We start from the raw sequence: 23,304 nt of genomic DNA on the forward strand, positions 1-23,304 counted from the left end.
ACAAAAGGAAGAGGACAGAAGGAAGTGGAAGGACCTGTTTCCCCAGACAAAAGATAGTTGACAAAGGGCTAGCAAACACAACGAGAGTTTGACAGCTCAAGACAGAATAAGGAGGGAAATAACTTCTACAGACAGAAGTCCACTAAACTGGTTTAATATTACGATAGACTCCCTGGATGAGGGAGGAAATGGAGTGAGAAACGGTGGGAGAGAAAGATGGCTGTAGTGCAGGTGATGAGGGCGGGGTTGAGACGACACTGAACGTGTGACTTACACAAACACAGAGCCGCACAACCGTAATCCCTGGAGCCTGACAAACCCCCTGAGAGGAGAGGGAATGGGAGAGAAACCATGACACTAACCCTGGACTACACACACTGACGGAACAGGGAAAATGTATGAAATGTGTTGCTTTCTGTGACGGAAAGGGCCAAGGATTATATCACTGGATTGTTAAGGTTTCTTTCTTAAGGTCTGAGGCACACACACACACACAGAGGGAGAGAGGTAAGATGACTACACTGTGTGTTTACTTTGTCTATGTGATTGTTTTATAATTTGTCTGAACTAGATCTTGGTTCCATTACTATATATACGCGATAGAGAGCGATTGTGCGTGTTCCTCTGAGTGTGTGTCATTGTGCTTTACTTGTTTGAAAAAATGCAGCCGGACAAGTTAAGTAATCACTGCACTGACACACAGGTGATTAGGGAGATTTAGTTTCCTTGTGTAGCTGGGAGACACATTTTCATAGTTGGCCTGCAGTAAAACGGTAGTAATGTGTTAATGCCAAACCAGGCAGAAGCCCCAGATGCTGTGCCACATAGGTGTACAGATGTGCATTAGTCCTGCAACGTGATGCTTTATACCAGGTTGTGCCCTTTTGTGAAGCTTGGGCATATAATTTTGCATTCACAGCTACAATGAGCTGTGTATGTGAGAGTGAAACAGGGAGGGAGGTTGAGAGAGACTTGACAGGACAAAGAGACTATTTGATTCCTTTAAGTTAGTACAATTGGTTTCCTTTAAGTTAGTACAATTTCTGAATAAATTGGAGGTGACTGTGTGTGTGTCTATGATAATCACAAGTTGTATTAGTGTCTAGGCACACCTCAGATTGATTGTGAGAATCTCTGAGGGTACTTGCTAGGTTCCTGCAAGGGGAAACATCTGTCTCGTGTGTCTTTCGGGGGAGTGGTTGGGATAAAACAGAAGTCCAATTTCAGTTGGACTTTGTGTACACCTGACGAATAAAGTGATCATAATCTCAATCTTAATTCACATCACAGGATCTGATCTAGTTAGTCCACTATAAACAGAGGATCTGAAACTCACTATTACTGGCCATCATGTGAGGATGATGTTGTTCATCATTCATGTGATTCATCCGTTCTTGTGTTTTAATGTTTAAGCAGGTTATTTGTGTAAGTGTGACCTTTCCTCATGGGAAAAAAAGAAACAGAGGATGTGTTACGTGAATATTCCTCTCCCAGGCACTGAGCTGTCTGCCACTGAAACCTTGTTTTAAACCTGATTGAATGTCATCTCTTGACATACAGTACCAGTCAAACGTTTGGACACACCTCCTCATTCAAGGTTTTGAATTTATTTGTACTATTTTCTACATTATAGAATAAAAGTGAAGACACCAAACTATGAAATAACACATATGGAATCATGTAGTAACCAAAAAACTGTTAAACAAATCAAAATATATTTTATATTTGAGATTCTTCTAAGTAGCCTCCCTTTGCCTTCATGATAGCTTTGCACACGCTAGGCATTCTCTCAACCAGCTTCATGAGGAATGCTTTTCCAACAGTCTTGAAGGGGTTTCCACATGCTGAGCACTTGTTGGCTGCTTTTCCTTCACTCTGCGGTCCAACTCATCCCAAACCATCTCAATTGGGTTGAGGTCGGGTGATTGTGGAGGCTAGGATTTCTGATAAGCACTCCATCACTCTCTTTCTTGGTTAAATAGCCCTTACACAGCCTGGAGGTGTGTTGGGTCATTGTCCTGTTGAAAAACAAATGATAGTCCCTCTAAGTGCAAACCAGATGGGATGATGTATTGCTGCAGAATGCTGTAGTAGCCATGCTGGTTAAGTGTGCCTTGTATTCTAAATAAATCACTGACAGTGTCATCAGCAAAGCACCATCACATCTCCTCCTCCATGCTTCATGGTGGGAACCACACATACGGAGATCATCCGTTCACCTACTCTGCGTCTCACAGAAACACAGAGTTTAGAACCAAATATCTCAAAGGACCGATTTTCCACTGGTCTCATGTCCATTGCTCGCGTTTCTTGGCCCAAGCAAGTCTCTTCTTCTTTTTGGTGTCCTTTAGTAGTGGTTTCTTTGCAGAAATTCAACCATGAAGGCCTGATTCACGCAGTCTCCTCTGAATAGTTAATGTTGAGATGTGTCTGTTACTTGAACTTTGTGAAGCATTTATTTGGGCTGCAATCTTAGGTGCAGTTAATTCTAATGAACTTGTCCTCTGCAGCAGAGGTAACTCTGGGTCTTCCTTTCCTGTGGCGCTCCTCATGAGAGCCAGTTTCCTCATAGCGTAAGATGGTTTTTGCGACTGCACTAAAAAATGTATGTATTTAACCAGGTAGGCTAGTTGAGAACAAGTTCTCATTTGCAACTGCGACCTGGCCAAGATAAAGCAAAGCAGTTTGACACGTATAACAACACAGAGTTACACATGAAATAAACAAACATACAATCAATAATACAGTTGAAAAATCTATATACAGCATGTGCAAATGAGGTAGGATAAGAGAGGTAAGGCAATAAATAGGCCATAGTGGCAAAATAATTACAATATAGCAATCAAACACTGGAATGGTAGGACGTGCAGAAGATGAATGTGCAAGTTGAGATACTGGGGTACAAAAGAGCAAGATAAATAAATGAATACAGTATGGGGATGAGGTAGATTGGATGGGCTATTTACAGATGAGCTATGTACAGGTGCAGTGATCTGTGAGCTGCTCTGACAGCTGGTGCTTAAAGCTAGTGAGGGAGGTAAGAGTCTCCAGCTTCAGAGATTTTTGCAGTTCGTTCCAGTCATTGGCAGCAGAGAACTGGAAGGAGAGGCGGCCAAAGGAAGAATTGGCTTTGGGGGTGACCAGTGAGATATACCTGCTGGAGCGCGTGCTATGGGTGGGTGCTGCTATGGTGACCAGTGAGCTTGAAGAAACTTTCAAAGTTCTTGATCTTTTCTGGATTGACTGACCTTCATGTCTTAAAGTGATGATGGACTGTTGTTCTTGAAGCTGGTTGAGAGAATGCCAAGGGTGTGCAAAGCTGTCATCAAGGCAAAGGGTGGCTACATTGAAGAATCTTAAATATAAAATATATTTTGATCTGTTTAACACTTTTTTTGTGTTATTTCATAGTTTTGATGTCTTCACTATTATTCTACAATGTAGAAAATAGTCAAATAAAGAAAAACCCTTGAATGAGAAGGTGACCAAACCTTTGACCTGTACTGTACAATGTTGTAACCTACAAGGCTTCATGTTTTACCCACTTTGCCTTGCTTTGTTGTTAGAATGTCTTCAATATCAGAAGCAGACTCCCGCTGTCAACCAGGAGACACCATCTGTAGTAAGTGTTACACACACCACACACACACACACTACACACACACTCACACACACACACACACACACACACACACACACACACACACACACACACACACACACACTACACACACACACACACACACACACACACACACACACACACACACACACACACACACACACACACACACACTACACACACACACACACACACACACACACACACACACACACACACACACACTACACACACACACACACACACACACTACACACACACACCACACACACACACACACACACACACACACACACTACACACACACACACACACACACACACACTACACACACACACCACACACACACACCACACACACACACACACACACACTACACACACACACACAGTTATCTCTCTTCGTTGTCTTAATGCTCACGTCTGTTCCTCAGATATCAGTGTGTACGAGCAAGAAGTGATCATCGTGCCCATCCTCCTATTGGCTAGCTTCCTGATCGTGCTGGTCTTCATCATCCTGCTACGGTACTGTCCTGACAAGGTGGACCGCATCCGACCACAGAACACTGTGGCCACGTCCAGATCACAGCGCTCCAGGAGACAACTGCACGGCATTGATGGTGAGTGTGTGTGTATTTGTGCTCAAGGATGTGACTTTGAAAGACAAGGCAATTTGAGGTAATGAGTGTGTATGTTTCTGTCTATGTCAACAACATAAGCGCTTATTCTATTTGCACAGGCTAGTAATGAACAGAATCAAACCTGTTATTATTATGTAGCTATCTACTTCTAAACGTCAGGTAATAACCTCTTCCTCTCTCTGTCCTCCCCCTCCTCTCTCTATTCATCCTTCCCTCCCACTCAGCTCCCCTGGGTATCAACCCCCTGGAACATGAGACTATTGCTCTTGATGCCCCCTCCTACTCTACCTTCTCCCCAACTCACTCCCACCCCTCCTCAAACTGTCTCTCCTTCTCTGTGAGGACTCCCTCTCTCCCCCCTATCCCCCCACCCAAGACCTTTACCCCATCCTCCCCATCCAGCCCCCCACCCCAGTCCTTCACACCTTCCTTCACCCCTATGGTCCAGCCCAGGGAGCTGCCTCGCCAGAGGCTGCCAGAGTCCTTCAACCTAGTGGCCTCGCTGCCTGCAGCCTTCTCCCTGCGCTCTGACAAGGCTGTCTCTCTCTACAGGGCCCGCATGGACAACAGGAACGCTGTGCTCCGAGTGCTCAACGGTGAGAGGAGTGGGAGGAGATGAAAAACAGCTACTACTGAAACAAGCTATTTAAATAATGGCTTATAAGCAGTGTATTATCATACCAAAGTGGTGATATAGTCAGAACTACTTAGGGTTAGGATAAGGGTTAAAGTTAGGGTTGACATTAGTGTAAAGTAGAATTTGTGGTCAAAGCATGTTACTTCAATCTTTTCCAGCATGGTCAAGAAGTGAGGAAACAGCCACTGTAAAGAGCCATTGAATGGGGGCACAGCTTCATTAGGCAGTTTCTTCCCTAGTTTCAATAGGTGTGGCTGGTGCTTGTGGATTGTTAGACAATCACCACCATAATTGCAGCAACTGTTTACTTTGTAAAACTGGTCTCTCTACAACCTGTTTCTCTGACCTCCCTTTCAGAAATGTAATTACCAACTGGTACAGCAAATCTGCTTCAAGGCTTTGAGATAAAGACAAAATATGTTCAGTCATAGCAGTTGTTTATCAAAGGCTTTGGAAGGCCGTTTTCGCACAGCATGTTGGCAGGCAATTTCATTTTCCTCTCCTCCTACTCTCCCTCAGACTCTGCGAGCGCCACAGAGAGGCACAACTTCCTGTGCTTTGCTTCCTTCTTATCCCAGCTGGGGCCACACCCCTTCCTGCCGGAGCTCCTGGGCGTGGTCTCTCTGCGTGTGCCCCTAGTTACCGTTGTTGAGGAGCTAGAGAACAGAGATCTGCTCAGCTTCCTGTGGCGGTGCAGACAGGTAGGAACCACATTACCGATGAGACATTGTCTCTACTAGCCCATTATTTGTAGTAAAATTAGGAGCTGTTTGTGATAAGGTTGTTTTGGGGTATAAATTGATTCTCTTTGTGTGTTATGTAAGGATGGTGTGGGCGGGGACCCTCCATGTGAGATCACAGAGAGACGTATATTTACCATGGCCAAACAGGTAGCCTCTGCCCTGGTGAGTAGACTATGGTAATATGTTGGCTTAATGTGTTTCTGCCACATGTTTCTGTCACAGAAATCAACATGTTTAAACCATGAACATGCCCCATTTTCAAACCATGAACATCCCCCATCATCAAACCATAAACATGCCCCATGTTCAAACCATCAAACCATGAACCTGCCCCATGTTCAAACCAAACCATGAACATGCCCCATGTTCAAACCAAACCATGAACCTGCCCCATGTTCAAACCATGAACATGCCCCATGTTCAAACCATCAAACCATGAACATGCTCCATGTTCAAACCATCAAACCATGAACATGCTCCATGTTCAAACCAAACCATGAACATGCTCCATGTTCAAACCATCAAACCATGAACATGCTCCATGTTCAAACCATCAAACCATGAACATGCTCCATGTTCAAACCAAACCATGAACATGCTCCATGTTCAAACCAAACCATGAACATGCCCCATGTATTTTCCACAGTGGCTTCCTGTGCTTATGTATTTTCCACAGTGGCTTCCTGTGCTTATGTATTTTCCACAGTGGCTTCCTGTGCTTATGTATTTTCCACAGTGGCTTCCTGTGCTTATGTATTTTCCACAGTGGCTTCCTGTGCTTATGTATTTTCCACAGTGGCTTCCTGTGCTTATGTATTTTCCACAGTGGCTTCCTGTGCTTATGTATTTTCCACAGTGGCTTCCTGTGCTTATGTATTTTCCACAGTGGCTTCCTGTGCTTATGTATTTTCTTTCTCTGCATTGATTTGGTCAGTTGAATTCCATGGCAGGTTTCCTGTATGTCAGTGTACTGCACCTGTCCTGTGTATTATGTACAGAAGAGGGAAAGGAAACAAGAGGACGAAGTCACTGTGGACTTTAGAGACTAATTGAATGAAAGGGAATAATTTACAAATGTTGAGATATGACACTGTCCCACAGCTTTAACCTCTGACCTTTGACCTCACGTTATCCCCTGTCATCCAATCAGGAGTTCCTCCACAGCCGAGACCTTCTTCATGGCAACGTCCGTGCTCACAGCGTACTGGTCAGCCGGGAGCTGACGGCCAAGCTGTGGGGACTGGGCGGGGTCTACACCAGGAATACCCAGGGAGCTACTCAGACTGAAGTTCCTGGCATGAAGAAATGGCAGGCCCCCGAGCTATTGGCTAGGAGGCCTGCCAATCATAGCAGTGACGTGTGAGTTACTCTAATTAGTCTATGCTGACATTTCAATCAATTTTCAAGATATGCAAAATACACTGATACATGTTTGTCTTTCTCTCACTAGCTGGTCGTTTGGCATCTTGTTGTTTGAAATGGCGACCTTGGGTGAGTTACATGAAATCTATTCTTCTGACTTTGAGTGCCCCTTTTGGCCAATGATACACATAACAACCACTCTCATTTATTCTGATATAATCTCTTTCTCTGAGCTACAATCTCTAATTTGTGTCATTAACCTTTCCTTCTCTCCCCTCTTTCTCTCTTTCTCCCTCTCTCAGGTGATGCTCCGTTTTCAGATATCTCCGTCAACGAGCTTCTACAGTTTCACCAGAGAGGGAAAACACTGAGAAAGCCAGCCAACTGCTCCAACTCACTGTAACTATCCATTATACTGCACTATTATTACTGTGTTATTGCCAGGAGAAGGAGCTTCTTTAGACCGAGAACAAAGAGAAGATAGAGGAATCTAGTTCCTAAAAGCCTGTTTTAGTATGGGCAGCATCATTGAGGAATTTCATCATTTTGAAGTAGTCAACTGGGTGGGACTTCCTATGGGTTAAGGAAGGGTCACATAATTCCATCCAGGTGATCAGGAGGGATCGACCAATGAAATATACTTATGAGCAGGGGAAAGGCGGTACGGCGTCCTGGCAAAATTAATAGTTGGGGTACACCGTACCGGTAAAACACCAATGAGCATATTGCAATATTTAAAACAAAATGTAATAAAAATGTAGGCTCTTCCACCTCTTTTTATCATTAACGAATGTCAGAGGCATGGTAAATGAGCGAAACTGACTTGGAAACGGGTGGTAAAATGTGATGTGGTTCGACGAGATCACAAACATTTGGCAAGGCAGAGATGAGTATCCGACACCGAGATGAGAACAGACAGCAGTGGAAGCATAAGTTCTTGCCTTATGTCATTACACTTTGTGGTGTTTGGTGTAACAGATTCACGTGCCTGGATAACCTAGTAAAGGAGCCCTTTGTGGTGTTGTGTAACAGATTCACGTGCCTGGATAACCTAGTAAAGGAGCCCTTTGTGGTGTTGTGTAACAGATTCACGTGCCTGGATAACCTAGTAAAGGAGCCCTCTGGAGACATGTTGAGACTGGATGAACATGTAAAGGAGCCCTTTGGAGACATGTTGAGACTGGATGAACATGTAAAGGAGCCCTCTGGAGACATGTTGAGACTGGATGAACATGTAAAGGAGCCCTCTGGAGACATGTTGAGACTGGATGAACATGTAAAGGAGCCCTCTGGAGACATGTTGAGACTGGATGAACATGTAAAGGAGCCCTTTGGAGACATGTTGAGACTGGATGAACATGTAAAGGAGCCCTCTGGAGACATGTTGAGATTGGATGAACATGTAAAGGAGCCCTTTGGAGATATGTTGAGACTGGATGAACATGTAAATGAGCCCTCTGGAGACATGTTGAGACTGGATGAACATGTAAAGGAGCCCTCTGGAGACATGTTGAGACTGGATGAACATGTAAATGAGCCCTCTGGAGACATGTTGAGACTGGATGAACATGTAAAGGAGCCCTCTGGAGACATGTTGAGACTGGATGAACATGTAAAGGAGCCCTTTGAGGTGATTGTTTCACAATCAGATGAAAACATCATGACTGGTGGTTTGTGCCACAGTAGAAGGTAATACATTGTAAAAGTTCATTGACACATTTTGACGACTAGATCCACAGAGATCCTATTAAATGAATAGGGATTCTATATGTAAGTAATGATTAAAAGGATTTATGCACGCACTAATAGGAGGTTCCGTACCAGGAAGAAATTAATTCTACTCTCATCTGTGCTTGTGAGCATTCCATAACTGCAGGTGGCAGTAAATCACAAACCTTGGCTTTATACTTGTTCAAACAACACACTCCAGGTGGCAGTGTGCACCCTTTCAGTTTGTTTACCAACTCATAGAAGTAGTAGAAGAAGAAAATTGACTAGTTCATGCCCATGCTCTCACAGACGCCATAATGGGACAGACAGATACAATGTTCTTTATCCTCTGTCTTTATAACTGAGATATACCTCTATTCCCTCTTAACCACGCCCACCCTTCTCACAGGTACTCCATCATCAAGGCCTGCTGCCAATGGAAGGAGCAGGATCGCGCCACATTGGCGGAGGTTGACCGCAAGCTCCAGTCAGGAGAGAAGAGTGCCAACGACAAAGTCCTCAAGGTGCCTGAGCCAATCAACATCGAGCAGTACCTGCAAGAGGCTGGATATGGGGAGTCCAACAGCTACACTGTTTTCTGAGTGGCGGCTGTGCCGTCCAACGAAATGCACTATGCCGAGGGACGACGGTGGATGTTTATATATGTATGCCTCCATTCATTCCAGAAAGATATTAATTTCCTTCTGCCCTTTTTGTCTTTGTACCATAGACTTAAGATAGTTGAACAGACACAATCGTTGAGTCAACTTTGTAGTTGATTGTTTGTAGTTGATCGTGTATACCAGTAGAGGCTGCTGAGGGGAGGAAGGCTCATAATAATGACCAGAATGGAGGGAATGGAATGGTATCAATTTCATTTGTTTGATACCATTCCATTCACTCAATTCCAGCCCTTCCACTCCATTCCAGTCATTATTATGAGCCGTCCTCTCCTCAGCAGGCTCCACTGATGTACACTACTGTTCAAAAATTTGGGGTCACGAAGAAACGTCCTTGTTTTCCATGAAAACATACATAAAATGAGTTGCAAATGAATAGGAATTATAGTCAAGACTTTGACAAGGTTATAAATAATAATTCATTTTTTATGATTTTTAAAATGTATTTATGAATCCCTTCTTACATCAGCTGATGTCACAAAGTGCTGTACAGAAATCCAGCCTAAAACCCCAAACAGCAAGCAATGCAGGTGTAGAAGCATGGTGGCTAGGAAAAACTCTCCAGAAAGGCCAGAACCTAGGAAGTAACCTAGAGAGGAACCAGGCTATGAGGGGTGGCCAGTCCTCTTCTGGCTGTGCCGGGTGGAGATTATAACAGAACATGGCCAAGATGTTCAAATGTTTGTAGATGACCAGCAGGGTCAGATAATAATAATCACAGTGGTTGTAGAGGGTGCAACAGGTCAGCACCTCAGGAGTAAATGTCAGTTGGCTTTTCATAGCCGATCATTCAGAGTATCTCCACTGCACCTGCTGTCTCTAGAGAGTTTATAACAGCAGGGTAGCAGGTCCGGTGAACAGGTCAGGGTTCCATAGCCGCAGGCAGAACCGTTGAAACTGGAGCAGCAGCACGGCCAGATGGACTGGGGACAGCAAGGAGTCATCAGGCCAGGTAGTTGTGTCCTTCAAACTTTGCTTTCGTCAAAGAAACCTTAATTTGCAGCCTTGCAGACCTTTGGCATTCTAGTTGTCAATTTGTTGAGGCAATCTGAAAAGATTTTACCCTATGCTCCCTGAAGCACCTCCCACAACTTGGATTGGCTTGATGGGCACTTCTTATGTACCATACGGTCAAGCTGCTCCCACAACAGCTCAATAGGGTTGAGATCCGGTGACTGTGCTGGCCACTCCATTATAGACAGCATACCAGCTGACTGCTTCTTCCCCAAATAGTTATTGCATAGTTTGGAGTCATTGTCCTGTTGTAGGAGGAAATTGGCTCCAATTAAGTGCCGTCCACAGGGTATGGCATGGCGTTGCAAAATGGAGTGATAGTCTTCCTTCTTCAAGATCCCTTTTACCCTGTACAAATCTCCCACTTTACCACCACCAAAGCACCCCCAGACCATCACATTGCCTCCACCATTCTTGACAGATGGCATCAAGCACTCCTCCAGCATCTTTTAATTTTTCTGCATCTCACAAATGTTCTTCTTTGTGATCCGAACACCTCAAACCTCAAACACTTTTTTCCAATCTTCCTCTGTCCAGTGTTCTTTTGCCCATCTTAATCTTTTATTGGCCAGTCTGAGATATGAATTTTTCTTTGCAACTCTGTTTAGAAGGCCAGCATCCCGGAGTCGCCTCTTCACTGTTGACGTTGAGACTGGTGTTTTGCGGGTACTATTTAATGAAGCTGCCAGTTGAGGACTTGTGAGGCGTCTGTTTCTCAAACTAGACACTCTAATGTACTTGTCCTCTTGCTCAGTTGTGCACCGGGGCCTCCCACTCCTCTTTATATTCTGGTTAGAACCAGTATGTGCTGTTCTGTGAAGGGAGCAGTTCACAGCGTTGTATGAGAACTTCAGTTTCTTGGCAATTTCTCGCATGGAATAGCCTTCATTTCTCAGAACAAGAATAGACTGACGAGTTTCAGAAGACAGTTTTTTTTATCTGGCCATTTTAAGCCTGTAAACAAACCCACAAATGCTGATGCTCCAGATACTCAACTAGTCTAAAGAAGGCCAGTTGTATTGCTTCTTTAATCAGAACAACAGTTTTCAGCTGTGCTAACATAATTGCAAAAGGGTTTTCTAATGATCAATTAGCCTTTTAAAAGGATAAACTTGGATCAGCTACCACAACGTGCCATTGGAACACAGGAGTGATGGTTGCTGATAATAGGCCTATGTACGCCTATGTAGATATTCCACTACAAATCAGCCGTTTCCATCTACAATAGTCATTTACAACATTAACAATGTCTACACTGTATTTCTGATCAATTTGATGTTTTTTTTTATGGACCCAAAAAAAAATGTTCTTTAAAAAACAAGGACATTTCTAAATGACCCCAAACGTTTGAACGGTAGTGTATATTCTGTATATCAGGGATGGGCAACTCCAGTCCTCAGGGGCCTGATTGGTGCCACACTTGTGTCCTAGCCCCAGCTAACGTATCTGACTCCAATAATCAACTAATCAGGATCTTCAGTTTAGAATGCATTTAGTTTAATCACCTGTGTTTGCTAGGGATGGGGAAAAGTGACACCACTCCGGCTCCGAGGACTTGAGTTGCCCATCACTGCTGTTTATGAAGGTTTACAAATCTCGTCTTCAAAATGATTGTGTAATAGGAGTAATAATATATGACTAGAAATCATTCTTTTTGTTGTGATTTGAGGGACTGAAAGAACACATGGGTGGAGACACCAGGCTTCATTAGAGGTTTATAAGGTGTTTATAAGTTGTTTTGTGACACTTCATTTATCATTTTAAGTCCAAAAATGTATGTAACAACTAATGATTCTAGCTTTAATTACGCCTGTCTCATAAGTAGGACCAGAGTTGAATTATCCTGTCCACGTAAGGTGAACAGGAAAAACTCAGGACCCTGGTTGCGCCTCCAGTTTGTTCTGGTCAGGTCATGTGATCATGAAACCTCCCAGAAGAGGAAGCAAAATCTCACTCACTCCTTTTTTCTGGTTCATGAACAATCAATGAAATTAAGAAGACCAGACTCAGCCGCTAATGCCATGGTGCCACCCCTTAAGAAGACCGGAACTGTGACAATTTTTTGTTCTATGGTAAATGAGTGGGATAAATGAGTGGGATATTTGGTACAAGCTATATGGAAGGTCAGAGTTCAGTTGTTGATGTTCTACTGTAAATGAGCACATCTGAAGTCACGTCATTTGCACACTCTCCACAATGTGAATCAAGATAGAAGTTTATCAATGTCAATTAAAACCGTTCACAGTGATGCTTTTTCTCATCTGAATTGGTCAGGAGTACTCTGTGCCAGTGGCTGTTTTTCTCTTTTGAATTCTGTTGTCATTTTTTTCTACTTCTACTTAATGCTTTTCTACAAGCCAGGTGTTACAGGAGTTTGGCCTTGAATGATTGTATCATTGCGCAGTGAGAACCCTACAAGTCATTGAAATGCCACTATAGAGTCAGGGCTAATTATACTGAACAAAAACAGTTCATATGAGGAAATTAGTCAATTTAAATAAATTCATTAGGCCCTAATTTATGGATGTTAATTGACAAGGAATAAAGATATGCATTTATTGGTTACAGATACCTTGGGCCTGACAATTGCACACTCCCTCAAAACTTGAGATGTCTGTGGCATTCTGTTATGTGACAAAACTGCACCCTTTGGAGTTGCCAGCACAAGGCAAACCTGGGTAACGACCATGCTGTTTAATCAGCTTCTTGATATGCCACACCTGTCAGGTGGATGGATTATCTTGGCAAAGGAGAAATGCTCATTAACAGGGAAATAAACAAAAAAATCTGCTTTTTGTGCATACAGAACATTTCTGGGATCTTTTATTTCAGCTCATGAAACATGGGACCAAGATTTTACATGTTGTGTTTGTATTTTTGTTCAGTGTAGTATCAGTCCCGGAGGGCTGAAACATTTCTAGTTTTCATCGTATCCTAATAAGGGACTGGTTCAGACCTGGGACAACAGGTGAGTGCAATTAAACTACCAGGTAGAAACAAAAAACAGAAGTGTTTCAGCCCTCCAGGACCAGAGTTAAATAGCCCTGACAGTCTGTAGCAGCCATATACAAACAACACTCAGAGCATAGTTCCAGTAACAGGTGTTTATTGGTAGTACTGCATACACAGAGTATCTCCCCTCTCAGGACAAATACCCATATTCAGGTAGTTCAGTCAGTTACTAATATTCACTACATCCCCCTCCATGAAAAACTTCCACACCAAAATAATAACTTTGATTGTAGTACAAAAGATCAAAGCTATAAGAGTAATATCTGGTGAAATAAAAAAACAATTTGTTAAAGCTCTTCAATGTCCTTTCATACACTTAATTAGAGCCTGGCATCTACAAATCCACTTTGTAAAAAGAAAAGTGAAATGGACCATTTTCAATAATAACACTATGGTTATAGCACCGTTGAAATGTAGAAGAAGGCAACTTGAACTGTCCTAGCTAGCTAGCCACGGTTACTGTAGGTGACCACGTTTGCAGTGTCACATGAGTATGTATATGTTTCTACTGACAGACACACACATACATCAACTCACCCATACTTTGTCAGTTTACCTCACAAACATGAACTCTAAAGACAGACTATCTGATGCTCATGCTCACCTCTCACTCATAACAGATTTTTTGCACAATGTCCAGTAAAGTCAAAGCATTTTCTAATTATTTCCCCTCTTACCTATATTTAACCCCCTTCTCTTCATCTAGTCTCTAAAATGATTGATGTTTATGATAAAAATCAACCCCCATTTTCCCCTCTCTTTCAGTCTTGGTCTCAGGCTTGAATGTCTTTAGTGTGGGTCCCAGTTTCAAGTTCATTGAAACGCCTTTTCATCCTCCCTCCCCTGTCAGTCTCGTAGGCTGTTGATGAAGGCACAGATCTTGAGGGCGGGTCCTAGTTTGATGTTCATGGTGGAGATTAGGTGTTCTTCTCTGAGTAGCAGCAGGGCCTGTCCGTCTATCTCCTGTGACAGGAACTGGGCAGCCAGGTCCTCACAACCTGGGAGGGGAGGAGAGAGAGTGAATGCGCTATGAAAAGGGACTGCTCACTAGTAATGAACATCGACCTAAAATACACTTTGGCGTGGGTTATGGGCAAACCAGAACTCTTGGTTTCTTTGATCTAATTCAAGGTTACCTAAACTGGGTCCTGGGGCCCCCCTGGATGCACATTTAGGTTTTTGCCCAAGCACTACGAAGCTGATTCAAATAAGCAACTCATCATCTCAGGCTTGAACATTTGAATCAGCTGTGTAGTGCTAGGGAAAAAACCCAAAACGTGGCCCCAGGACCCAGTTTGGGAAACCCTGAACTAATTGACCAGTTGGCCATGGGTTCCATTTTTACAGATTCCCCTACTATGAAGACTCTTAATTCATTGTTTACTTCATTGACTGTTAATGAATGAGTACTGACCTTGTAGTGAAGAGATGAACCTGCAGACCTCCTCCACACCCCAATGGGCGGGGCTCCCAGACAGGAAGTTGGCCTCGTCCAATGGGAGGCTGCCTTGAGCTGAGTCGTCCAAATGGGGATCACAGTGGGCGGGCCTAGGGCAGGAGAGGGAGGAGCTAGGGGAGAGTGATGGGGAATCTTCCTCCTCCTCCTCTCCGTCACAGCTGGACACATCCTCTGAGCGACTGGACTCAGAACGACACTACAGCCAATCATAGAGAGAAGAGCGTCATACATGTAGGCCTGCAGTTTAAATATGGTACTGGAACTGACCCTGTATGTATGTATGTATATTATACATACACACTGAAGAAAACTATAAACACATCATGCAACAATTTCATTTATTTTACTGAGTTACAGTTCATATGAGGAAATCAGTCAACTGAAATAACTTCATTAGGTCCTCATCTATGGATTTCCCTACTGGGAGTACAGATAAGCATATTTTGGCCAAAGAGAGCAACAACAACAACAAAAATGTCCTCAGGATCTCCTCACTGTATTTTTGTGAATTCAAATGGCCATCAATAAAATGCAATTGTGTTTATTGTCCATAGCTTATGCCTGCCCATACCATAACCCCACCATGGGGCACTCTGTTCACAATGTTGACATCAGCTGACCACTCAACATAATGCCAAATTCTCTAAAACAGAGTTGGAGGTGGTTTATGGTACAGAAATTAATATTAAATGATCTGGAAAAAGTTCTGGTGGACATTTCTGCAATCAGCATGCCAATTGCACGCTCCCTCAAAACTTGTGACGTCTATTGTGTTGTGTGACAAAACAAAACATTTTAGAGTGGCCTTTTATTGTCCCCAGCACAAAGTGCACCTGTGTAATGATAATGCTGTTTAATCAGCTTCTTGACATGCCACACCTGTCAGGTGGATGGATTATCTTGACAAGGGAAAAATGCTCACTAACAGGAATATAAACAAATGTGTGCAAAATGGAGATAAATAAGCTTTTTGAGGGTATGGAAAGTTTCTGGGATCTTTTATTTCAGCTCATGAAACATGGGACCAACACTTTACATGTTGTGTTTATATTTGTGTTCAGTATAGTATGCTTACTTACTTTATCATGTTCTTCTCTCTGGTGTGTTTCAGTTCTACCTTTTTAGTTTTAGTATTACATTGTTATTGATTACTGTAGTGTTGGGGTTAGAGCTGGTTAGAAACTATTTTCACTGTACTTGTGTATGTGACATTCAAACTTGAAACAGGAGGAGAGTAAACAACAACATTTCTATTTCATGGATCAGAAACATCCCCTTTACCTCCTTGACAGGCAAATGTCTGCCGGCTATTTTAGCGCAGGCGATCTCCGAGCTACTCCTGCGAGGACCCCTGCGTCTGACGATGTTGTCTGGGGGAACGGGAGGACCAGGCGGCCGTGCAGAAGCTCGCCCCCTACTGACCTGGAAGTGATGACTGCAGCTCACATTGTATCTGGAGGAGAGTGGACAAAGCACAAGGAGTCAATAGTGTCGGCTGCACCCAGCGCAAAAATGTGATGTCAACAGTGCTGACTTTAAAGTGTAGACCTGTTCTGGTCAGAGAGGTGTGTGATATAGTGAGAAGACAGGTGAGGTAGCTAGGGTACCTCTTAGCGCAGGTCTTGGAGCAGAACCTCTTGGAGCCCCTGAACTGGCTGGCTGGAGCCAAGCTCTCACAGTACTCACACTTCAACACTGGTGAGGAGAGAGTCAGACTGTTAGTACAGAGATGACTAGGGGTCAGAGGAGGCTGGTGGGAGGAGCTATAGGACGGGCTCATTGTAATGGCTGGAATGGAATAAATGGAACGTTGTCAAACACATTACAATGATTCCATCCTTTTATAGCTCATCCCACCAGCCTCCTATGCTAGGGATGACAACTACTGTACAGAATCAAGCTATAGTACTGCAACCTCTCACAGACAACTGGATCAGAGGCAGAATCAAATCAAAATAAAGGCTGGTGCATTAGTCAGCTGGTATGGAGTGTATTCTTTAAGGAAGGTAGAAAATATACCACCCACTAACCTGCAGGGCCTCCATTGTCAGCCTGTTGAACACCCATGGCTAGAGGCTCCTTCACTGGCCCAGTCACCTGTCAATCGATGTCAAGTTTGGGTGTTAGAGAAGAATATGTTCTGGCCCTAAAGCAAAGTTCTGTGCAAACAAAACCACATCTCCTCTCCTGATCCATGGTAAGCAGGTAGCTAGGTGCTAGCCAGGTATGTGAACTCACAGGGAAAGGCTCAGCTCCCTCCTGGATAACAAAACCCTCTATGAGGTGGGTGAGGACCTGAGGTTTGACCACTGCCTGGGGCAGAGGGGCTCTGTCTCCCTGACCCCCCATTCCCCGAGACAGGGGCAGAGGCAGAGACAAGGTGGGGGGAGAGGAGAAGGCTGGCACCACTTTAGGAGCTGGAGAAAAGGATAGAGAGGAAGTGAGGGAACCAGGGTAGAAAAGAGTGTGGGTTTTACACTATTAATTCCCCCAAAAAATATGAATCTAAGTTTTACAACTTAACCTTAAATCCTTGTATCAAGCGATCGCCAACCTTAGATAGGATTCAACTAAACAAGAACATACATTATGTCTTCAGACATCTTACCTGAGTCCAACGTGGGGGCAGGAGATAGAGGAGGGGCAGAATCTCTCATTGGTGGACAGCAAAGTTGGGAAAGTTCGACTGCCATCTCATTGGTGGCATCAGTTTCCGACTTCCTCTTCAATGAGCCAATTGCAGGCTTTGCCTGATGCAACAGGAAGAGACAAGTTTTGATTAACACACACACACACACACATCCCAACTCTTTTAGTATCTAAGAGGGTTACCGTGGTGTTCCCTCCAGTAGAGGCTATAGCGGTGCCGTTGTCCTGGGGGCAGCAGCTTCGGGCCTGTGCCAAAGCCTGGGAGTTTCCTACTGAGCCCTGCCTAGCTCCCACCAGCTGGACTGGGACATGGGGCGGGTGATGGCACCCCGTGTTGGGCGGAGCCGGGAGGATAGGTGGAGGGTGGCGTGGGGGAAGCTGGACAGGTAAGCGGTGACCCTGTGAGGTTTTGGGCTGTATGTGCACAGGGCCAGAGCTGTGGCTCACCTTGTCCATGTTAGTGTTGGACTGCTGCAGTGGCTGCACCACCAAGGTCTGGGTGTTGACGTTAGTTTTGGGAGCGACTGAACCTATGGGGTAGCCCTGAGAGGAGGTAGGAACGTTGGAGGTGGGGACTAGGATGTGAGTTACCGTGGCAGCAGGGGTAACTGTGGTTACCGCCCGGGCCTGACAAAGGCCTGAGGGGGAGATGAGGAGCTGGGAGAGAGGGAGCGTGGGAGAGGGGGAGGAGGAGGCGGGAACTGAGGTGGCAGCGGTTGGGGCCATATTCAGCTGGTTTCCAGTCTTGACATTTATACTGGGGAGAGCAGTGGGATGAGTGTAGCTAGTCAGTTTGTTGGCCATATGTTGCTGTTGCTGCTGGGTGTTCTGAGAGAACTGCTGCTGTTGCTGCTGAGAATGCTGTTGTTGTTGACTAAAAGAATAGTTGGCTGATAGAGGGAGAGATAGAGAGTTTAAAGCATGTTTAAAGTTGGAATGAGAGAGACAGTTCTTTGCATCTTAGTGGCACACAAATTGATAAAGAATTGTGTCTGCATATTGGAGGCAAAGATAAGTCCTTTCACCTGCGTCTCTCCTGTCTGGAAACTCAGTCTTCACTGCGGCCACTCTGGGAGTGGAGATACAGTGGAGAGCCAGGTTCTGCACCTGAGAGAGTAAGTAGAGGGAGAGAGAAAATAAGGCAAACAATTAGAAACAATATTATCTGTGCAAAATCTTAATTACAGACAAATGTTGACTGAAAAAAAAATTGCTTCTCACAACAGGAAGTGGTTACTACCTGGTCATTGTCGGATTGGGCATTGGAGGTGGGATGGACTTCCTGTTGCTGCTGTTGTTGCTGAGGCTGTTGCTGTGCAACTGTCGCCACAGCAGCTGTTGCTGTGCCACCAGGCATGAAGATGAGCTGGGAGGCTGCGAGGGGTGCCCTGAGGGAGCGATTGACCTGTGGGCTCATAGGTCAGAGGTTATTGAATATAAAGAGGCTCCTTAATTGACAAAAAAAAGTATTCTCCTCGTTCAACTCACTCTCAGGTACATCTGGCCCTGTCCGGCTGAGTTCCCACCCAGCAGCACTGATTGGCTGAGAGCTGATGATGTCACTGACGTGGCAGGGCCGAGGGGGCGGGAATTGGTCATGGTCCCTCCCCCAGAGGCGGTGCTCAGATTGACCTGTGACAAGAGGGACGCTGCCATATGTGAGGAATCTCAAAGAAAGCTAAGAAACTGCAATTAAGGATAACAGCGCTTGCCATGTTTTATTTGAAATATTAACTGTGAAACTTACAGTGGTGGTTGCTTGGGAGACACTGTGGTTGGGAGAGTTGGACTGGCGACTAGCAGCGAGGGTGGCCTGAGAGAGAAACACAAAATGAAAGAGGTCAAGAGAAAGTAAAAACTTTGAACGTTGTGGCAGTGCACTCCTCTGCTTAGTGTTATTGTGGGATAACTAACCTGTTATGTAAGGGATAACTAAGGGATAACTAACGACGGGTGATGCCTTCTATGGAAAATAATGAATGACGTGGAAGGTGTGTTCCACGATGCGCTAGCGAAGTGGAACTGACCTTCCACGGTGTTGCATTATTTTCCAGAGAACGCAAAGTCCTGAGTTGATTATCCCTTTTATACCATGGCTATAATTTAACACATTTACTGCTAGACATGTGTTAATTTGCCGGTAGAAATGTGTTCAACATCCACTGAAGTAGCTAGCAAGTTTACTAGATAGCTACAGTTGTCTTAGTAAACAAACAAACTTGCTAGTTTAGCTAACGAAAACATCATACCTAGCTTGTTACTATGAACATCGAATTCAACAATACCAATGCTTTCAATTCAACTTTTGCTTTCAAAAGCAGCTCAACAGAACATGCAAGAATGAACTACAGCCATTGATTTCTACAGTGTGTTATAGGGAAATAATGCATGCTCTAGAATGCCATTCAAGCCAATCAAAAAACAATGCCATGGTATAATAGTGTTATTACTTGTTGTTACCTGCTACTGTGTTATTAGCCGTTACCCATTAGTCTTATTACCTGTTGTGCTACCTGTTATTGTGTTATTACCTGTTCTGTTACCTGTTATTGTGTTATTACCTGTTGTACTACCTGTTATTGTGTTATTACCTGTTGTGCTACCTGTTATTGTGTTATTAGCTGTTGTATTACCTGTTATTGTATTATTACCTGTTCTGTTACCTTTCATTGTGTTATTACCTGTTGTGCTACCTGTTATTGTGTTATTAGCTGTTGTGCTACCTGTTGTGTTATTAGCTGTTGTGCTACCTGTTATTGTGTTATTAGCTGTTGTGCTACCTGTTGTGTTATTAGCTGTTGTGCTACCTGTTGTGTTATTAGCTGTTGTGCTACCTGTTGTGTTATTAGCTGTTGTGCTACCTGTTGTGTTATTAGCTGTTGTGCTACCTGTTATTGTGTTATTAGCTGTTGTGCTACCTGTGATTGTGTTATTGCCTGTTCTGTTACCTTTCATTGTATTATTACCTGTTCTGTTACCTTTCATTGTGTTATTACCTGTTGTGCTACCTGTTATTGTGTTATTAGCTGTTGTGCTACCTGTTGTGTTATTAGCTGTTGTGCTACCTGTTATTGTGTTATTAGCTGTTGTGCTACCTGTTGTGTTATTAGCTGTTGTGCTACCTGTTGTGTTATTAGCTGTTGTGCTACCTGTTATTGTGTTATTAGCTGTTGTGCTACCTGTGATTGTGTTATTGCCTGTTCTGTTACCTTTCATTGTGTTATTGCCTGTTCTGTTACCTTTCATTGTGTTATTAGCTGTTGTGTTACCTGTTATTGTGTTATTACCTGTTCTGTTACCTTTCATTGTGTTATTAGCTGTTGTGCTACCTGTTATTGTGTTATTACCTGTTCTGTTACCTGTTATTGTGTTATTAGCTGTTGTGTTACCTGTTATTGTGTTATTACCTGTTCTGTTACCTTTCATTGTGCTATTAGCTGTTGTGCTACCTGTTATTGTGTTATTGCCTGTTCTGTTACCTTTCATTGTGTTATTAGCTGTTGTGCTACCCGTTATTATTGTGTTATTATTACCTGTTGCACGGCAGCCAGGTTGTGAAGCTGCTGGGCACTGTTGATTTGCTGCTGCAGCATGAGCTGCTGGAAGTACTGGGCTGCGTTCGGCTGTCTCTGCAGCGCCTGAAGGGCCTAGAAAGTACATCATCCTCAACATCATATTCATTAAGATTAACATCACTTCATTGTTCAAATACATACAAGGTCCAAAGGAAATTTGACTTCCGCTTTTAACCCAACCACTACGAAAGACACACATACAGGTATTTTCTGGAGAGGTGCGGGGGGCTGCAACACTGGGCGCCCGGGGAGCTGTTGTTGTGGGGGGGGGGTTAAGTGCCTTGCTCTAGGGCACAACTGCAGGCAATGGCATCTAGGATTTTATACCAGCAACCCTCCAGTATGAACATGCTCTTCTTGACTGGCCATTCCTAGACAAGGCTAGTCGTTCAACATTCAGTGCAGACAGTCACCCTGTTATCAAAGATAATGATTCATGCAGCAGGCTTTTAAAAATAAAATCACCTGCACAGCTTGCCTCTCATACAGAGACATGTGGGCTATCTGGGGAGGGCGGGTGTTCCCAGCAGACGGAGCATTCCCATTGGTAGAGCCCGTGTTCTGGTCATCACCTGCATCCATGATCTCTGCACAAAACACAAATGTCAATCAAATCATGCACTAATTTCTTACAGTACTGTCAAATCATTATTATTTTTCTTTCTTATATGAAAATATATACCATAACAATTGCAAAGTAATTGTATAACCTAGAAATCTATATTCTCAGTATCACACATTTGACCTCAATAGACCCCTACCTAGTTATCACGTTCTAATCTAGTCTATAAATTAACTGGCCATAACTGCTAAAGCTATATCTTGCTGTATGTTTTTGCAGTTGCTAGTTTTAGCTAGCGAATGCAATGGGTGAAATTGTCATTAGCAGTAGGAGGCTGGCTGGCTGTCAACAACATGATCGATGACCGAGGGATGCAGCCAGAAGGGAACAAGGACGGACAAGAAGTTGCTCTTCCAAACGTTTAAAACGTTAAAATAGACATTCAAAATTAAGGACAGCCAATTGCGTTTTGATATTAGCTAGCTATATAATTTACTTTCAATGACTGGCAATGTTGAATTAGAACAAAAACTAGGCGAGATCATTGCAGCAACAGTGCATATGGCTAACATTAGCATAGCTAGCTATTAAGCTAGAGCTAGATAATAAATTAACCCCAAGACTTTGTGAAATCTTTCTCTTACCTCAATCTCCTGGACCTTTATTTGTACTTTTTTAATATAAAATCCAGGTTTTATCCGTAAACGTTTTACGCAATTTGCTTTTGGAAGGAATCTTTGGTGATGTTTTTCAGATTATTGTTTGAAGCAAACAACGGTGAGGCAGATGAGAAAAATCCCGCCCCCTCTCTTTCTTTACCGTTCCTTTCCGGCGCCAAAAATTACGTCATTGAGATGCATCAGAGACAGAACAGTAGCCCAATCCAATTATTGCAAGAACTGCGAGCTCTTTAAATTTTAGGTGTCCAAATACCTTAGAAAATGTGGTAGTAATCTTGCTAAGACCAGAAGAGCTGATGAGGAAAAGGTGATCATTAAGATAACGTCCCTTTCTCAGAGGTCCCCAGCAGGCCTCTCGGGGAGGAGAAGGTGGAACTGATTGAGTTACAACATTAACTGGATAATATATATAGATTCAAAGCAGAAGGAGCCTTTATTAGATCTAGGAAAAATGGATTTAGGAGGGAGAACAGAATTCATCCCATTTCTTTAGACTTTAGATATTTCACTCTACAAATAACACTATCCATAAATTAAACATTGATGGTGTTATTACAGACCCCAAATTAATCGCTAAATACTGTAGCAATTTTTACAGAAATTTGTATAGCTCTACGTATTGTCAGGAATCCACATATATGTTTTTGACTCACTGAAATGTTCACTCTATCAGTGATATAGAATCTAAACAGTGTGATGAACCCATCAAAGTTGAAGAGATTATAGAGTCTACCAAACATCTAAAGAACAATAAATCACCAGGTGTTGATGGAATTGTATCAGAATTATACAAATTATTTTCTGAACAAGTAGCTCCCTTCCTATTTGAAGTCTTTTTTTTTAGAGAGTATTAAAAACAATGTTCTCAGGGGTTAATAACTCTGATACCTAAGCCTAAAAAATAAGTGCTGCTCATCAATAACTGGCATCCAATTTGTCTTCTTAACAATGACTATAAG

General features: G+C 43.4%; 2 protein-coding genes across 2 annotated transcripts; one reads left to right on the forward strand and one right to left on the reverse strand.

Annotated features, from left to right (window-relative positions):
* Window positions 1–104: 104 nt before the first annotated feature.
* On the forward strand, window positions 105–12,668 carry LOC109879281 (tyrosine-protein kinase STYK1-like). Its single transcript, XM_020471459.2, has 10 exons — window positions 105–507; window positions 3,567–3,622; window positions 4,056–4,241; window positions 4,487–4,858; window positions 5,419–5,600; window positions 5,724–5,804; window positions 6,793–7,001; window positions 7,093–7,133; window positions 7,307–7,403; window positions 9,124–12,668. Exons 2-10 carry the CDS (start codon window positions 3,568–3,570, stop codon window positions 9,314–9,316), a joined length of 1,416 nt encoding a protein of 471 aa, XP_020327048.2. The 5' UTR covers window positions 105–507; window position 3,567; the 3' UTR covers window positions 9,317–12,668.
* An 829-nt stretch (window positions 12,669–13,497) lies between these two features.
* On the reverse strand, window positions 13,498–22,490 carry LOC109879284 (polyhomeotic-like protein 1). The gene is made up of 15 exons (XM_020471462.2): window positions 22,310–22,490; window positions 21,569–21,690; window positions 21,062–21,175; window positions 19,276–19,341; window positions 19,017–19,160; window positions 18,769–18,933; window positions 18,554–18,635; window positions 17,712–18,418; window positions 17,488–17,629; window positions 17,118–17,296; window positions 16,910–16,976; window positions 16,487–16,574; window positions 16,161–16,332; window positions 14,835–15,075; window positions 13,498–14,418 (listed from the first exon to the last, which is right to left on the reverse strand). The coding sequence occupies exons 2-15, from the start codon at window positions 21,683–21,685 to the stop codon at window positions 14,267–14,269; spliced, it is 2,436 nt and encodes an 811-aa protein (XP_020327051.1). The 5' UTR covers window positions 21,686–21,690; window positions 22,310–22,490; the 3' UTR covers window positions 13,498–14,266.
* Between the last annotated feature and the right edge of the window lie 814 nt (window positions 22,491–23,304).

Source organism: Oncorhynchus kisutch, linkage group LG13, assembly GCF_002021735.2.
Source record: "Oncorhynchus kisutch isolate 150728-3 linkage group LG13, Okis_V2, whole genome shotgun sequence".
Taxonomy (NCBI): domain Eukaryota; kingdom Metazoa; phylum Chordata; class Actinopteri; order Salmoniformes; family Salmonidae; genus Oncorhynchus; species Oncorhynchus kisutch.

What these genes read in the sequence shown, in the direction of transcription:
- LOC109879281 (XM_020471459.2), top strand. Translation starts at nt 3,568, where the DNA reads ATGTCTTCAATATCAGAAGCAGACTCCCGCTGTCAACCAGGAGACACC. An exon ending in TCCTGTGGCGGTGCAGACAG is followed by an intron (nt 5,601 to 5,723) that starts GTAGGAACCACA and finishes GTGTTATGTAAG; the next exon opens with GATGGTGTGGGCGGGGACCC. An exon ending in GCCAACTGCTCCAACTCACT is followed by an intron (nt 7,404 to 9,123) that starts GTAACTATCCAT and finishes CCCTTCTCACAG; the next exon opens with GTACTCCATCATCAAGGCCT.
- LOC109879284 (XM_020471462.2), bottom strand. Translation starts at nt 21,685, where the DNA reads ATGGATGCAGGTGATGACCAGAACACGGGCTCTACCAATGGGAATGCT. An exon ending in AGGGCCAGATGTACCTGAGA is followed by an intron (nt 18,934 to 19,016) that starts GTGAGTTGAACG and finishes ATGAGCCCACAG; the next exon opens with GTCAATCGCTCCCTCAGGGC. An exon ending in CCCAATCCGACAATGACCAG is followed by an intron (nt 18,636 to 18,768) that starts GTAGTAACCACT and finishes TTACTCTCTCAG; the next exon opens with GTGCAGAACCTGGCTCTCCA.